The 17,849-nt window shown below is 38.3% G+C and overlaps 2 protein-coding genes across 5 annotated transcripts in view; both read right to left on the bottom strand.

Annotated features, from left to right (window-relative positions):
* Positions 1-14,728, bottom strand: part of LOC103059413 (complement receptor type 2) — a 35,158-nt gene extending 20,430 nt beyond the window's left edge. Inside the window, exons 1-10 of the mRNA XM_088154585.1 lie at positions 13,103-14,728; positions 7,000-7,184; positions 6,741-6,840; positions 6,107-6,192; positions 5,732-5,923; positions 5,304-5,486; positions 4,147-4,326; positions 3,567-3,749; positions 2,047-2,241; positions 1,772-1,871 (exon numbers count right to left, since the gene is read on the bottom strand). Coding sequence (XP_088010711.1) covers positions 1,772-1,871; positions 2,047-2,241; positions 3,567-3,749; positions 4,147-4,326; positions 5,304-5,486; positions 5,732-5,923; positions 6,107-6,192; positions 6,741-6,840; positions 7,000-7,184; positions 13,103-13,230 — 1,532 coding nt within the window. The 5' untranslated portion in view covers positions 13,231-14,728. The remainder of the gene's footprint in view (positions 1-1,771; positions 1,872-2,046; positions 2,242-3,566; positions 3,750-4,146; positions 4,327-5,303; positions 5,487-5,731; positions 5,924-6,106; positions 6,193-6,740; positions 6,841-6,999; positions 7,185-13,102) is intronic.
* A 148-nt stretch (positions 14,729-14,876) lies between these two features.
* Positions 14,877-17,849, bottom strand: part of LOC103058528 (complement receptor type 1-like) — a 69,379-nt gene continuing 66,406 nt past the window's right edge. For all 4 annotated transcript variants that reach the window (XM_088154572.1, XM_088154574.1, XM_088154573.1 and 1 more), the window contains one exon: positions 14,877-15,916. In XM_088154572.1, coding sequence (XP_088010698.1) covers positions 15,826-15,916 — 91 coding nt within the window. In that variant the 3' untranslated portion in view covers positions 14,877-15,825. The remainder of the gene's footprint in view (positions 15,917-17,849) is intronic.

Raw genomic sequence — 17,849 nt, 5'->3', positions numbered from 1 at the left:
GGCCATCCCCAGAATATCCAGTGAGAAGGAATATAAGAATTACAACTGAACAACTTCTAGAAGGCCACATGCTATCCATCCTGGATATATATATACTGTAAGTAGTTAAAATCTATTACTTACAAAGAACAAACAATACATTTGTATGTTAAGGAATTATTACAGGAAAGAATATCCCTTCCAGGCCAGTATTTTGCAGATTCCTCTTACAATATCCTACCTTTGGTTCCTAATTACATATTTTCTCAATTACCCAATCTGGTTTGGGCAAGCAATCTAACCCTCTCAATGTAAAATAGCCTCCTGGGCACATAAATGCTAAAAAAGCGACTTGTATTAATCATATCTACTAGGGAAGAAGAATAAATTGAAGAAATCAATAGATTGTGCTATAATTCCACACTAAAGTGCAATCCTATTTGCCTGTATTAAGTTCTTTTGAAGTCTGTAATTATCTTCAGGGTGAAAATGTGCAACCTGTAACTAATAGTTTCACTGGGTTCACACTTTGCATAAAGCCATGTTCTATTAAATGAAACACCTATGGCTGGGCTTGTGCAATACACTATGGCAAAAGCAAACCATATTTTGGCTATTTCCTCCTGAACTTTCTCTCACTACATGCTTTTGTTTTGTCCAGTCAGCTTTTGAAACTTACTGGAGTTTCTTTCTCAGGCCTCAAAGTGACCTGAACCAAACATCCACAGCCATTACCATAGGAGTAAACGAGCTGAGAGGCAGATATGTGGGCAGTGGTGTGGGGAAAGTGGGGTGACAGAGGAGTAATGGCAATAGTGTGAGAAGGAGACAATGATGGCAAGGAGGAAACAGCGAGGTCACTCATTGGCAATTATGTGCTCTTTTGCTGGGACCAACCCCAAAGCAGTGAAACTTCCTTATTCAACTACATCTCAATGGAAAGATCCAAATTTGCTCCATTTTTAGTGGTCATGACTGCTAAATGAAAACTATTTCACCAGCGTCTTGATTATCAGTTTCATTCCAGCAGAAACAGTTCCAATTTTTTTTATTTTGTTACCCAGAGGAAGAAAAATGGAGCAATTTTGAACAATGGAGAAGAGGTGTTATAGTGCAAGTATCTACTTCACAAAAGGACTGCCTGCATATATTGTGTGTACTTCAGCATGTATGTCAGTAGGAATGAGTGTATCTGCCCATGTATGGGGAGATACGCTTTTGTGTTTCATGTGTGCCTGGGGTGAAGATTCCGTACTTCTGTGAAGACCTTTTTCATTACCATCAGGGCTGGGAGGTATACTCTGAAAGTCTGATCTGAGCTCTTTGCTCCCAAAAGGATGTGATCCTTTACTAATGGAAGAATATTCTTGAAGAAGGATATTTTTAAATCTACTGAACGCCATATGCTTCTGTAAATATGCTTGCAAAGAAATACTCCATTAGGCTAAAGCAAGAGAGACATGTACGCAGCGGGGCTTAGAAAGAGGGAGTGGCTGTCTATATACGGTAAAAAACTGATAAGAAACATTCCAAAGAAACTTTCCAAAGGGTTGCAAAAAAAAGGGTAGTAGTACACATGTGCATGCAAAAGCTTATAAAAAGTTACTAAATTCTTTGTCTGATGCACATACCTATTTTGAAACTGTGTCTGCTCAGCTGACCATAATAAAACTCTTCTTGGAAACTGATCCTGACTCAAAGGCCATTCCTCTGAGAAATCAGGACGAAAATTTCCATCCAACAGTCTTATTGCAAAATAAATGAAAACCTGACTAGTTTTGCCTATACTTACCCTTCCTCACAAGTATAATTTAATGTGGAACCAAAGAGAAAATCTCCTGATACAATCAGCCTGCTATTTTCTGGTTCTCCTGGATGTCCACATGATTTTTCTAGCAAAAAAGAAAACAAATTATATCTTTCCTATGCCCAGACATTCAAAACTGAAGTTTATAACTACTGTACATATTGTATGAATATATTCACATTATGTTCAAAAAATGAAAGATGTTGGGTCCTATGCCCAAGAATGGGGTGGGGGTGGGGGGACAAAAACAAAGCACTCACTTTTACAGAATTCTTGAACTTCTGACCACACCTGATTCCTGAGACAGGTAGCAGAGGCATTCATTCCAGGATGCTTAACATAACCTGGGTGGCATTTGTATTTCACCGATGACCCAACAGGAAAGGAATTCATTTTCTTATACTCATCAGTGAGCTCTGCAAAGTCTAATCTAATGGGGGAGTCACAGTTGCCTCCTGATTAAAAAAAAAAGGAAAAAAAATATTTCAGTGGTTATTGTCAGATTTTGTGGTTCAAACCTCTGGTTCATTTCCTTTACTAAAAAAATCCAGAGTCATCCTTCTTATATTTATTGTATTAACTGGGGAAAAGTTACTTTATCAAGATGTTCAGATGTTCAGTAATATATAACACCCTAAGAATAAAAAGAAAATATTGTACTGTAGGCCTTTAAAATTTAACATGCCTAGTGGTGAGAACTGTTGGTATAGGAAATTTGTTGAACAGCAGCCTCTCCAGTTGAGTAAATGTTCCTTTTTCCTCATAAGTGTGCTTCAGCTTAAAGGACACTCACTGAAATGAACAGGTCTGGAATAAATGAAGGCAATATCCTTCATCACTGGAGAGTTTGTATGCTGCCAGAAGCCATGGAGTAAGAAGGTTATAACATTTGAAGTATCTGCCTCTTACTAGAAGATAACTAACAAGAAATATTTTACTGTGATGGAAGGCATGAGCAGGGAGGATTCTGGAATGGAGCTTCAAGGTTACAGGGAAGGGGGAGAAACATTCCAAGGGAAGCATCTCCTCAGCCCCCAGGTGGACTGTGGGAAAGTCAAGAGAAAGAGACTGGCCCCTCCCTAAGGGCATGATGGTTATAGTTGCTGTTGTTGGGGGGATTAGAGTTAGTCTCTCGAGATTCTGTCTATTAGGTGCAAGCTAATAAAGAAGCTGGACTGATTTCTGAACTGTCTCATTGTAATTCTTGGGCTGAACCTGACATTTACCGAAGCTTCAAGGAAAAAATATTGTCAAGTGGACAAACACTTCCAATAAGAAAAAAAGTGTCTCATATATGCAAGTTGTTGTATCAATTCTTTGTAATGACTTTGAAAGAACAGTAATGACTAATTAACACGAGATAATAAGCATTCATTGTATCTCATTCCCTCATCAACCCAAGGAAGGTAAATTCCACTTTTAGATAATTCCTATGAAGATGCACCTGAAGACTACTGAGCTCTTATGAACACAGGAAATTAGCTAAACAAAAGCTTTCTAATTGTAAAAACAAAATAAAACACCCACTTGCCTCTCTTTTTACCTCATAAGTGCACCAATTGCACTTTGGGGTTCTCTAGTGAATTTTTCATACTACTGAATTCTGGGTCTAAATTTTCCAATATCTTGTTCCTCAGCATCTTTTGAAGCAGCCTTAAATTAAAGTTTTATCTAGAAGCAACCCATTGAATAAAAAAGGGGAAACCAGGGTAAATACTGATTCTCTACTTCTGTATCTCACCACTTCAGTAGCCAATACAGCTTATCTCAAGAAATGTACCTTCACAGTTAGGGGCAGGAGAAGACCATCTGCCATCGTCCATGCAATGAATAGTTGCCTCTCCAATCAGAGCGTATCCGGGATTGCATGTATATTTCACAAGCATTCCACTGGGAAATCCTGTTCTTTCCTGGTTGCTGCGAGTCCCATTTTGAATGTCTGGGGGTGGCTGGCATTGCAGCACTAGAAGAAGAAGGGAGAAGATTGGGAAGAAAAACAGATTCAGAATATACTTTGGGCTAATACATTTCTTTCAAGTCTGAGCAGTTCTCCCTCAAGAAGGGATTGTGAAATCTGCCAAAGCATCCTTCCAGACTGGGTGAATGGGCACTGGCATTCATTTCTCACTGTATGCTGTCATTTAACAAGAAAAACCCTGGATGGATGTTTCACGTTGTCTCGTGGAACAATCAAGTGCTCTAGCAGGAATTGCCTTTCCATTTTTGCAGGGGCTGCAAACTTACAGGATGCTTCCACATTTACTGTTCACCGAGAAATTAGCAAGAAAGGGAGGGAAAAAAAAACTACTTAGTTTTTCTAATTATGAGAAGGGTTGATGAAATCCAGCTTTACTACATACCCCTGACACAGATGGGTGCTGGAAAATCCCATGTGTTGTCATGTTGACACTGAATTGTACGATTGCCTTTCATGGTGTAGCCATGATCACATTCAAATGTAATTGTTGATAGAGTTTGATTATTTGCTTTGGATCTAATCATTCTTCCATTCTGAATGTCTGGAGTCACACAACTGGAAACTGAAAATAAAAGGGTAACAGTTACATTTGGTCCAACCCTGTGAAAATAATGACCTCCCTGAGAACGAATTCACTGAGCAGAGGATAAACATAGGTAGAAACAGATCTTGTCCTAAGACCATGATAGGATTCAGCTGGGTATTGATGGACAGAGATAAGAGTGAGAATTGGGTCAGAGATATGCTCATGAGAGATCAGACAGGAGATCTTTATTGCAGGTCAGAGAGACTAAGTCAATGCATGGGAAGAGTTGAGATTAAAAACAATAAAAGAATTCTGAAAGGGATAAAGAATAGCTATAAGGTCAAAGGCAGTAAAAGCAATCAAGGAAAGAACATGAGGAAGTTCTGCAAAACATTAATCACCTAGATAAATTTATGATTTCTCTTCCTCTCAGTGCATTGCCCACAGCTCACTATCGTCTTTATCGCTGACTAGTAGAGGAACAATGTTTGTAGTTGAAGAGTATTAAATTGTTCTATCCCCCTTTACCTACTGACTAGTTGTGAACTTTTATCATGACAAGAATAAAGGAGTCTATAGAGACCCTATATTGTACACTAATTGCTGCACAGTTCAGTAATGGGCCAGATGGCTGGAATTTCCAAACCTACATATTTGCAGTGCTTCACATTGAATGTGTTTTTCCTAAATGGGGAGAGGAGAGGAGAGGAGAGGAGAGGAGAGGAGAGGAGAGGAGAGGAGAGGAGAGGAGAGGAGAGGAGAGGAGAGGAGAGGAGAGTTCTTTTGTCTGTAATTAATATAATGCATACTTTGTATTAAATAAATATTGTTGATATGAGTTTGCCAACAGTTGAATAATCAGATGAAAAGGGTAAGATACAAATTGTTCTCCTGGCTGCAACAAGGACCATATTTTCCACTAACTGTGAGTGAAGGAATGTGGAATGCACAATTGAAACAGATCAGAGCTCTGAATATTGGTAAAAAATGGAAAATCCAGATTCATTACTTACCCCGTTCACAGAGAGGTACGGGAGGGTCCCACGTACCATCCACTTCACAATGGATCTCTCTGGAGCCAACCATCTTGTGGCCCCCAATGCACTCAAAGCTAACCTTCTGGTTATATCTGTAGGTGCTGGAAATTCCAGCCACAATCCTTCCATTCTTAATCTGAGGAGATGGACACTGCGTCACTGAAAAGGAGACATATGTCAGAAGAAGATGAAGAGAAAGAATCAGAATCACTCTGCACCAGTGTCATGGGCTGCTCGGTTCAGTTTGGGTGGCTGAGGAATAGGGGTAGCTAGTTTGTCAGTGTGGGGTCCCCAGGGAAATGTTTGCAGGAGTATTTTTAAATGGTCCCAGTTAGCAGTTGATACTAAATGGTCCTTGCTTGAGGAGCAACACAAGAACCAAGGATTGGAACATGAAAACCCACCTCCACAATACACACGGCCACTCCATTCTCCGTTTGTCCCGTCCTTAGTAGTACAGTAGATAGAGGCATTTCCAATAAGGGGATATCCTTTGTCACACATATATGTTACAGCTGTCCCATAGAAGAAATCTTCCAAATGTTTTCCAGTGTGTTTGCCATGGGGAATATTTGGTGGTGGAAAACATTGAATAACTATAAAGAAACAGAAGATGAACAACTAAAGCAAGTATTTTGTGTCTTTTTAACTGAAAAAGTACTTTTCATTTTAATTCATTTTCAATTAATTCATTTTCCTCTGGACCTAGGTTGGCAAGAAGCAATAAAGTGTGTACTTTTATATTATTACTTATTACTTAGATGCATAGTACTACTTACTCACACAGTGGGGAAGATCACCAGTCCATACCACTTTGTTATCAGATATTATGCACTTTCTGGAAGACTTGCCAATCAGCTTGTACCTGTATCGAAACAGAAGAAACAGTGTATCATTTTATTTTCGTACAAAGACTTTAGATGGCCTGTATCTAAAATAACAAAATATCCAAAATAACAGCCTGCAGGAGAAATTAGTTTCTATGATTGCTTCGTTTTGGCAAAAAGTCCTATATCTTTAAAATCATACATCGGAAAGAGAAATTTTCTACAGATTTTTTCTAGATGAAACAGATCAAAAGGGAGAACTTGTTCAACCCTACTAATTATTTACACAATCTATGAACCTGATAGTGGTCCTTCCTTTTCATCCTGCTTACTCGTAATCTTTGCTGATGATCTTCTTTTAGAAAACTTAGATTGAAAGAAATGATATCAACAGCAAAAGAAGCAACTTCACCCTCCCCACTGAGGTACAGGCCTTGCCCAATGACTGGTGAAGAAAATGTGATTTCCCTCACCCCACCCTGAAGAGTTCATACCAGACAATTTCTGCTTACACTATTCAAAGGAGGAAGAAAGAAACAGGAAGAATAATACCACTGGGAATTGTGTTGAATTCCATGAAACTTACCCTTCCTCACACTGGTAATTTGCAGTGGAACCAAAGAGAAAACCTTCTTTTACAAGCAATCTGCCACCCACTGGTTCTCCTGGATTTCCACATGACTTTCCTAGTAGAAAATAGGAGGAATTCTACTTTACCATGTTATGTTGTGTGGGACTTAAAATGTATAAAACTGATTCAAGGTTTCTCTCTGTATTTAGTAGAAAAATCTATTCCCTTGTGTAAATTTACAGAATTTGTTTAATAAGAATATAAAAAGACTTACTTTGACAGGGCTCCAGAACTTCTGACCACTGCTGGTTTCCATGGCATGTACTAGTATAATTCCCTGGGGCTTTCACATAACCTGGACGACATTTGTATTTCACTGTTGATCCAACAGGAAAGAAGTCTTTTTCTTTATATTCATCCATTAACTCAGCAGAAAATAACCTAGGGGGGTAGCCACAGCTATCTAATGATAAAGAAAAAGACAGCAGTGAAATTTGCGAGATGCGATTTTCAACCAAGTTTCCATTTCTTCCCTTATGTTCTAGAAGTGGTTCTCCATATCTTGGAGTATAAGGGAATATGATCATACTCATAAGGTTAGAGCTGATTCATTCCAGGAAGTTCCTAGAGCCCTCCCTGAATTTCAAGTCTGAATTAAAAAGAAGTCTCTGTCCCTTTAACAAATAAAAATGTAAGGATAAGTCTGGGTTTTGTTCAAGTCAATGGAATAATACACTTTTATTAGTAATACACATTACTAATGTAATGATGATATACTGTAGGTGCCAATTTAATTGTATTGTCTTTATGGTCCAGCTCTCACAGCCATACATTACTACTGGAAAAACCATAGCTTTGACTATGCGGATCTGTCGGCAAGGTGATGTCTCTGCTTTTTAATATGCTATCTAGGCTTGCCATGGCTTTCCTCCCAAGGAGCAAGTGTCTTTTAATTTCATGGCTGCAGTCTCTGTCTGCGGTGATCTTGGAGCCCAAATAAATGAAGTCTGTTACTGCTTCCATTTCTACCCCTTCTATTTGCCAGGAACTGATGGGTCCAGATGCCATGATCTTAGTTTTTTAATGTTGAGTTTCAAGCCAGCTTTTGCCAGAATGAAACCTGGAGCTTTAGACTTATCTGTTAACAAAAGGGGCTGTGAAGGGGTCCTTAGGATTGATAAAAAGACAGCATACAAGAATCTTCTTGTGAACTAGTTCATTTTTTTAAAAAAAATATTATTCCTAAAGTACCCAGTACAGAAAAGCATTAGTTCCTTTAAAAGACTGATTCTTTCAGATAGCAATGCAAGTTGCATTCAGCTGATAGATACAGAGCTTTAGCTCCCCATTCTCTTGATTTGGCTTCTGCTTTGAATGAATGTAGTAAACTGCTTTATGGCCTAATTGCTCAACCATCCCAAGATACTGCTCCTACTGCTATTCCAGTACATGTCCATTTTTAACTGTTGCTATATACATAGCTTTTATTCTTTGAATTAAGGGCATTAGATCTGAGCTGGCAAATTCTTATGCTAGTTGCAAGCATGATCTTCTGTCTTCATTTCTTCTGGAAATCTCCGTCAGACAGATTCATCCATTGTCATGAAATCTTCCTCCTTGTCAGTCTGGGACTGCTTAAGACCATTTTTGCTTACTAGCCAATTTACTTTTTTCCTTCCTGTTTTAATCACTTCCTGACAGTTCCTTAGTCCATTTCAACCTCCCTCTCCCTCTTACCTCCAGCACCTATTGGGAAATATGTGTGTGGGGGGGGGGGGCATGTGCAAGCCCATGGACAAGAAAAACCTTTTCTGGTTCCTCCTGTTTCCCAGGCTGAGTCATAAATACAGCCTGTATATTTGGGAGGTCACATGACAGGATAGCAGACAGTGTCTACTTTCTCCACTCTATCACAGAGAAGGATGAATGGATAGATAATGTAATATCCAATAAGGAATCTGTATTTTGAGTTGTCATGACTTCCTCCTATATGGTCACTGGTGTTGTTTTCTTTTTGCTGCATGTTTATTTAGATGGTCAGACCTGGCCCAAACATCAGGCAGAATTAAGCAGATATAAGATGCACATGAAAAAAAATGTGCCTCAATTTCTGAAGCTGAAATATTGTGCTTCAGAAATTCTGCCAAACCATCCTTGAACCAGAAGATTTTGGTTGTTCTGGGGTTCGGTGGAAACAAAATCTGGAAGGGACATATGAGTCAAGTATGGCAAGGTTTGTGCATTCTTGTCTCCTTCCTCTTTTGCATGGTCCATGTGCTGGGCCACCAGCCCATCATCCCAGAATGTCTTCCTTTTAACTTCAAATGTGGATGTAAGAGATTGTGCTGAGATTGAGAGAGAATCTTTCAAGACAAACCATCAACAGATAGGAGATGCCATTACAGGCTTATCAATTGTCATGGAAACATTTGTCATGGAAACATTTGATGAAGAAAGCTCCAAAATGTATTGTCGAAGGCTTTCACAGCCGGAATACGATGGCTGGTGTGGGTCTTCCGGGCTGTGTGGCCGTGTTCTGGAAGTTTTGTTTCCTAATGTTTCGCCAGCATCTGTGACCGGCACCTTCAGGCATCCTCGCTGATCTCTATAAATACCCACAACAGGGTCACATCATCCTGGGCACAGAGAGAACTGCTCCTGTCTGTGCTCCTGCCCTCTGAAGATGCCGGTCACAGATGCTGGCGAAACGTTAGGAAACAAAACTTCCAGAACACAGCCACACAGCCCGGAAGACCCACACCAGCCAAAGCTCCAAAAGCTTCAAAGAGATAATGCCTTAATGAAGTTAATAATAAAGGAAGGCTGGAAGGATATCTCAGTTCTCAAGATTCTGTATTCTAACCCATAATTCTTTGTATTAAAACTCATTAAGAAAGTCTGTGTGAATCTTGCTTCCTGGATTGTGCTCTGCAATTAAGGGGCTTGATGGTGGATAACCAACCAGCCCACCCCCACCTCTCCTCTTCCCAGCACCTTTCTTTCCTTACCTCTCCTTATGCTACTTTTGAAAATGAGGACATCAGTGGCAGCTTAGGAGAGGTAGAGGAAAAAAGAGTTCTGTGAAAATCAAAGGGGCCAGGCAGACTGGATATGCTACACTTGAAATCAAAGACATTAGTGAGGGCTATTAAACTGATCCACCTATTAATCTTTCCAGAGCCTTACTTTTCGTACCTCCTCTGGATCAAACACATTTATTTTGGCCTGGGTACAGGACACTAGAAACTAGTTGTCCCATGCATGGAACATTTTGCACATCCCCTGGGGGTAGGAACTAGCAAGACAAAATGTTAGAGGGTGGGCCAGTTCTGTGCCATCTAAATTAGTCTGGTGCTCTCCCTCATCTGCCCTGCAAAGTAGACCAGATCAAGAAACAGATACCATGTAGGCCTAAAACTACTTTTATTAAAATGGCTATAGTAACAGAATCTTGCAAATCTGAATGTGCTTCCCCTCCTCCCTCTTATCTCCATGTGAATTACAGGGAGGAGTTATCTTAGGAGTTTTCATAAATCTCTACCTTGGTATGAGCTTAAGCTATGTTTATCTGTTCATTGCCTTGGTAATGGATCTTCCTTCTCTCTCCATCAAGGCCATCCTCTCTATTCTCTACAGTCTCCCTTCCACCCAGCACACGCCCTACTATCCAAGATTCAGATTCTAGCCTGAGCAATTTCTACATGTGGAAGGAAGCATTTATAAAGATGCTCAGCAACTTTGCCTCATCCTATGAGAAATGGCTTGTCTTTTTCTAGAAAGCCCAGGCTACATTATATTTATGTACTATCATTGTGGAATAAGCAATATCATGTTACATCAATTTCTATGAAATTTCCTTTTACTTTGTAAACCAAGATAATTTCAGTATATTGGAATTTTAATGGTAAACACATATTAATGGTTATATAAAGCTGGTATTTAAAACATGCAGAGATTACACATTCTCTAAAGGAAGGTAATAGCCTATTTTTCATTATTTCAAATTTAAAAGTTTCATGAAAAAAGAAAGCAAAACCTGTTGAAGGAACCTGTAAAGCCTGAAAAATAGTTACATCTAATTAAAGAAAAGATAATATCCAGGCCTTATTGTCTGTGGTTGTAGCTATAAGTGTCTACTACCTAAAAGCTACTGATTAAAGGGCCAAAAGGCACTATATAATGAACAAAACAAAACCTGAGATATTTTTATGAAAAGGTTACAAATTTCGAGACTGCTTCCATAAACATGTTCCTCCAAACATAGGAAATAGACTGAACCACATTTCCAGTGTAATGCCTAACTGTAAAGAGATAGGCATTAGATCCATGCTGACCAAGAAAGGGATCTTGATTTGTTCATTTCCAACATGAACCCAGCATGCAGTTGCGTAAAAGAAGCAAAAGGGGGAATGTTAGGAAAAGGATGAAGACAAAACAGCAATTTATTGCTGTCTTTCTATAATTCAGTAATGTGACTATTCTTGTAATAACATGTAGAGTTAATGTCATCACAGCTCAAGTAGAATATCAGAAGGCTAGAAATGGGGCTGAAAAGGGCAGCAGAAAACATCAAAGGCTCTTGGAACAACCCTCATATAAGAAAATGTAATGAGGAGGGCATTCAGCCTGCATGCTAAGCATATTGCAGCCAGTGTTGCATTGTAGCTAGACTGTTAGGTGATGACTCAAGCCCTTATTCCATTTATTTTGGGTCACTGAATATTAGCCCAACCTATGTCACTGGATTGTTGTGAGGATAAAATGGAGAAGGAACTGCTGGAAGAAAAAAGTATGTGCATCAGTGTGTTTTTAAGACAGTGAGGTTATTAAATAAACCAACAGAATTGTGTAAAAAGTGAATCGGCAGAAAAATGGCTTCTCTTTCTAATGAATTAAAATGTTGGACAAGGTTTGGAGAGACCCAGTTCTCAATCATACTCTTCCATGAAGCTCAATTGAAGTTTTGGACCAATCCGTACCTCTCAGTTTAAACTACTGGACAGGGCTGGGAAGCTACATAAATGTAGGGATATGACATCTTGAGCATCCCGAATAGCGATTTTCACTTTATACTATAGAGGGGATTCAGAAGGACCCAGAGTGAGTCACTGAAACTCTATTTAAACTATTAAAGCATACCATAAATTGTAAATATAATAATTCAGTACTGTAAACATACGACTTTGGAAGCACTAGGATCATGGTAGACTCAGGTTCTTTGATGCTGTAACTGATGGGACTTAAGAGGGGTTAAGGGTTGAGAACCATTGCTCTAGAGCAGTGATTCTCAAAGTGTGGTCTGGGGCCCCTGGGGGTCCCCAAGAACCTTTCAGGTGGTCCTCAGAGTCAAATAAATATTTTTAAATGTCTGTTTTAATTTTTGATACAGTAAATATCAATAGACATAACCCTCATAAACCAAAGCTCTTTGGGGTCCTCAGTCATTTTTAATTATGTAAAGGGGTCCTGAAATCAAAATGTTTAAGAACCACTGCTCTAGAGAAAAGACAGGCTTTAAATACAACAAAATTAATCCTCCTTAATTTCAAACCAAGTTTTAAAGTGTTGCCAAGCTAATAAGAGAGGTAAAAGGCAAGTAAGGCTTGGAGGAAAACTAAAAGTAGCATCTTAAAATCAGCCAGGATGAAGACCAGTGTTAAGAGTTACATGACTGTGCATAATTACAGGAGCAAAGGTGGAACGAAATTAAATTCACCCCGCAGCTAAAAACAGACCAAGAAAGGGAAATGGAAACTATCATCAACCTAATTTCAAGTTTAATTTCTCCTCTCTGAAGAACATAAAAATACTTCATGGGTTAGTATTGACACAATATAGTAATGGGTTCAAAAACTGCCAAGAAAATATGGCAGCTCTTAATTTTATTAGATCTATGAACGCACCTACTAAATTCAGAATTATGCTGTTCATCAGTTTAAAACCTGCATTATAATTTAGTACAACAGAAACCTTCACTTGATTTAAGGCCATTAGACGTGAGCTGCAAATATCCAGGCAACCAGTGGAGAACAGCAAAGAGATAATCTGCCATGTAATTTTGCAGGCCAGGTCCAATAGGCATAACTCCAGTGAATACAAATAAGTGAGGGCAGGAGACATAACTGAGAAAAGAATGTATTTAAATAAGGGTCTTCAATCACTGTGAAACAGGAACTGAACACAAGGTGAGATTTAATTCCTTTGCCTTTGACCTCTAAAGAGCTTCCAACAAGCTCTTTTCTCCCAGGTGAGGATCAAAGTTCAGAAGAAAGTAGTATCAGAATTGGAGCAGAATACACAGCTAATTTTTAAAGTTTGTGGGGAGAGGGGGTTGATAAAGAGAGGTTAACATTATAGAAGCTCATCCAACTTCCAGCTTCTCACCTTGGTTCTCTAAAGGAGCAGCCAGGAATGCAGCAGCAAACAAAAGGCTGAGGGTGCAGGCAGAAATCATTGCTCCTGTTCCAGTCTCAGTGATGACTATGAAGCTAGTGGCAGAACTCATGGGTACATACACATATATAAATGCAAAAGAGGAAGCAGCAGTAGCAGCAAGGAAATAAAATGGGGGCTTTCACACCAAAAGCCCCAGAGGAACCAGATTTGGACAACAGAACTTGCTATTTCTTGGTACATTATGAAACCAAAGTCTTGCACATCCTGCAATTTTACCAGTGTGAGATCAATTTCAGAAGCATAGGCTCTGAGCACCCATACCTACAACATACATGTATTCCAGTCACCCCAGTAGTTCTTTATCCATTTATTCTGAGGTGAGATAAAATTCTGGATTATATCAAGGCTGTTCCCACTGCATTTGGATAGGAAGAGTTAAAAGCGTATTTTAAAAACTAATCTTAAAAACCAGCACTAGGAGAAATTAATATCTGAAAGTTGGAATAAAAATCACATATAGTAATTTATCCTCCAATAATATTTAATATAGTAACATACACCAAACTGCATTTCCCAATTAGATTAGATGCAATAGGGAGGACCTTCTGGTAAGCCTACATTTAATAATTGCCATAAAATCTCTTGTGGAAAGTTGTTTTGCGTTGTAAATTCTAACATGGGATTTGCTTTATTTCCTTTGCAAATGAGATGCTAAGCTTGTATGAAAGTGTGGCAGCCAATAGAAGCTACTCTTAAGAAGATTTTTAATTTACAGTTATGCAGTAAAATAATTTGATAATGGGTTCACACATTCTACTAAAACTGGCTTTTTACTTTTTCAATAAGCCACAACCACTGGGTTTACACAACACTGTAAACTAATATCAAATGACATCAGGATTTAGCATGAGGTGAGAATCCAGTGGCTAAAATAAGCATTTTCTATGCTATCATCCCATAAAATGCTCAATTCCATTTCATCATTACAACTGCATTTCTCTTACTGTTTAAAAATGTTAACATTTTGGGGCTTAGGAAAGCTTTAGCTATTTGTACATTGGATGACATTTCTGGAAAAATACTGTTATTATTATACTTTTATCCTGCCTCCCTCCCCTCCCCGTATATATACACATTTTTTTCTCTAAAAAAAACTCAAAGTGGCAAACATACTTAATCCTCCTGCCTCCTATTTGCCCCATAACAACCCTGGGAGGTGGGCTGAGCTGAGAGAAGGGGACTGGCCCAAAGTCACCCAGCTGGCTTTCGTGCCTAAGGCAGGACTAGAACTCACCGTCTCCTGGTTTCTTAACCACTACACCAAACTGTCTCTTTCTGGTAATAGGGAGATGGTCAGTCATCTTTCAACTGCCTTTTAGTAGCTGTGCATATTTTTAAACAGTGAAAATCCTATGATCTTCCCTCAAAAAAACAGCCTTTGTTTTAAGAAATGCAATCTTTGGAACAATCTTTATTGTGTTTTTTGAACTAAATCAATCTAAAGTGATAAGAAAAATAAACTGCTTTTTCCTTCCATTCAAAATACACAATTCTAGTACATTCATATTAAAACCAAGGGTACTCATCAGCAAAAACTATTTTGTTGTAGTAAGACTTCAGTTCTGCTCACAAAGGTTTATTTTTTACTGCACTGTGCATCAGTGTATAACTAGTAAATATTTATACAGATAGCATTAAGGGTTACCCTACCATCAGCTCCTCAAAGATTTAAGTAGAACTATGACTAGTGAAGTGTTCTGTTCAATTCAACCTTTAATATTACCATTGTCAGACATTTCTTTATATACAGACATCACATTTAATTCATTTTTCCCACATAAGAAGGAATACAATAAGGTTTACAAATAAAACTTTTGCAAACAAACTATTCCTTGAATACCACAGGCATCCACAGCTAGCCAGGCTGATGCCAAAATGACAGAATGTGTGTTGCAATGTCACACAGGGCATTGCAACACAGGTTTCATTACTCCCTCCCTCCCCCCCCAACACATAGGCTGAATATTACAGGCTGGGCTCCATTCAGTCAAAACACAACACTTTCTCATCACAGTGATTACAATGACATAAACTGAGTCTTCCTCACTAAGACACGTGTCTCAAAAGTGTCCCTTAATTTATTTCCTTAAGTTTGCAAAATTTATGTTGACTGTTAAAATATAAAACAGAATGCAATTTTGATCAGGCACAGCTCACTGTTTTAACATAAATCTAAAACTCAGGAAGCAAGGTAACTTTTCTTTTGGTGCCATGCTGCTGAACTCAGCAGCAGATTTAAGAGCCAGGCTGTTAAGAGAACTATACAGAAACTTGCCGAATCTTCCATTCAAGAATAGTCATATCTTGGTAACAAGATAATGCATCATCCCTGAAGTAGAGACATGGCGGCTCCCCTCAGATTCTGCATCTGAGGGATATAGAAGCAGACACGCTGAGATACTCTGAAAGGATTTAAATGCAAATTACTAGAATTAGAAGCAGCATCTGCAAAAGGAGTATTTTTTTAGATCAAATGATGATTGCTTCATGCGCCAAGAGCTTCATCCAATGGCCACACTGTAGAACTATGAGTATAACTAAAGCTTTTGACTCAAATCTTCACCAAGTTCCCATTTTCAGTTCTTAAGTGGGAAATGGTTGAAAGATTACTGAAGTTTTATTGCAGAAGTTCGATGGACTCAGATCAGTCTTTTGGTTGTTTTTCTTCCAAAGGCATATCTCTATCTGAAACTACTCGATAAGCATCAGGAGAGGCAGGATGAGTGTTAGCTTTCCTGTAAAAGACAACACAAAAATTAAATTCATATTTACACATGCAATTTAAAGAAGTTTCCAAAAATTATTTTTTTTACTCTTGTTAGGAAATAAGCAAAAAACAAAATGCACATATATTTCATTCTGTAAGATAAAAGAAAATGCATCTTAGGAAAATCCAACTCTGGAAACCAAAGTATTTTAGATTAATAGTGGCAGTATATTTGACATAAAATGAATTGTTTTATAAGCACCACAATAGATCTAGTACAGAAAAAATAGTATAATCGATATGTTTTTAGACAATTGCTCTTTAATCACAAATCACCATCTCTTTTGTACACCTGGGGAAGCTGTATGGCGTCAATGCTGAAATCTCACAAGTCAAGGTCTTCAGACAAAATTAAGGTTTGTCTACATGATAACACTGAAGCTCAGATTTATGGCAGTGATGAGAAGGTTGGGAGGTATAATACTTAGAGAACCCTTGGCATATTAATACTTATGCAATACATGTCTTCAGGGTAGCTGTGAAGAAGTGTTGAGTCCTTGGGGTTCTCTGAGCTTGGTTGTTTTCTTGCAAACGTTTCATTAGCCGGCTAAGTAACATCTTCAGTGCTAGAATGGAGTGGGGCTCTCTGTTTATATGCAGTGGTTTGCCCTGCCTGTGTTGATGGGTCCCCCCCCCCACGTAGTTCCTTGACTAGGGTATGTCTGGTGATAATCTAGGTGTTAATCTCTGCTTTTCTGGGTGATGATTGCTGGTGAGGAGATGTGAAGAAGTATATAACTATAGTGCATATACCCAACACTTATATATACATTTGCAGCAAGGGACTGCTGTAAAATGTTTTTACATTTTTTATGTGTAAGAAAAGGAATACTTGAGATGTTAGCAGATTCTGAAATACAAATGTTCATACAAAAGTTTAGGTTCTTATGTCTTGATATTGACAAAAGTATTTAAATGTTCTCACTCTTATTATCCATGGCAGAACCACACATTTGAACTAAAAGCTGAATATCAGAAAGGTGAAAAATATATAAAGATAATTATGTTCCCTCATGACAATTTTAGGAATTCAAGGAACCACAGATACAGTACTACCCTGGATATATGCATTTTTGTCAAGAATAAATCTTTCCATAAATCTTTCCATTTAATATAAAATATATATTGGATGCAGGCTACATTATCTGCAAACCAGAATCTGGGCAACAAAAGAGATAATCCCATTATGGTGGAGTTTGTGCCTGAGTTGATTTACATTCTGGTGCACTATTAAAGACAAGCTTAATATGAGAGCATGGCTTCTAGAATTTTTTCCAATCCGTTAATAGCAATTCTGCCCTAGGTCATGTGGCCAGGAGAAAAGGGGCTTAATAATGGAGCAAACAGCAGCCTTCTGAACTACTGGCCAATTGCCTTTCCCATTAGGGTCCAGTGCATTTTCAATCTCAAATTTTCATCACATTGGACTGCTGGATTGGAAAGAAAAAGGATGTCATAACAATCCAGCAGGCAATAAAATCCATGTTCCATGTTCAGAATTATGAAAACAATTAAGCTGGTAAACTGACCAGTAAAATGTTTTACTTATGCAATTCCAAGAATGACAGTTTGGAATTATGACACATCTCTTAGAACACATATTTACCTTTCTACCGCTGTCCTGCATTGCAACTCAGGCAAAAACTACTCTTAATAGTGATGTGAGCTACTTATTCAACACTGAGAATACCATACGATTATATGTGTAGATCCATAAGCTTATTAGTTACAGGATATATTTGGATTTTTGAAGTATGTTCCCTGGTATGTGTTTAGTAACTCATTAAAAAAAACTATCTAAAAAAGAGAGACAGATTTCAGTAAGCTTATCTTTAATGCTAGCCTGAGGTAAATACAGAATCTTAGAAATTACAAGAGGAATTTCCTATCCTCATTGATAA

Source organism: Python bivittatus, unplaced genomic scaffold (assembly GCF_059951505.1).
Source record: "Python bivittatus isolate LINGU-HERP-01145 unplaced genomic scaffold, Pbiv_v1 ctg000700_np1212, whole genome shotgun sequence".
NCBI lineage: Eukaryota > Metazoa > Chordata > Lepidosauria > Squamata > Pythonidae > Python > Python bivittatus.
The sequence above is the reverse complement of the archived record's forward strand: the minus strand, read 5'-3'. Positions and strand labels throughout refer to the sequence as shown.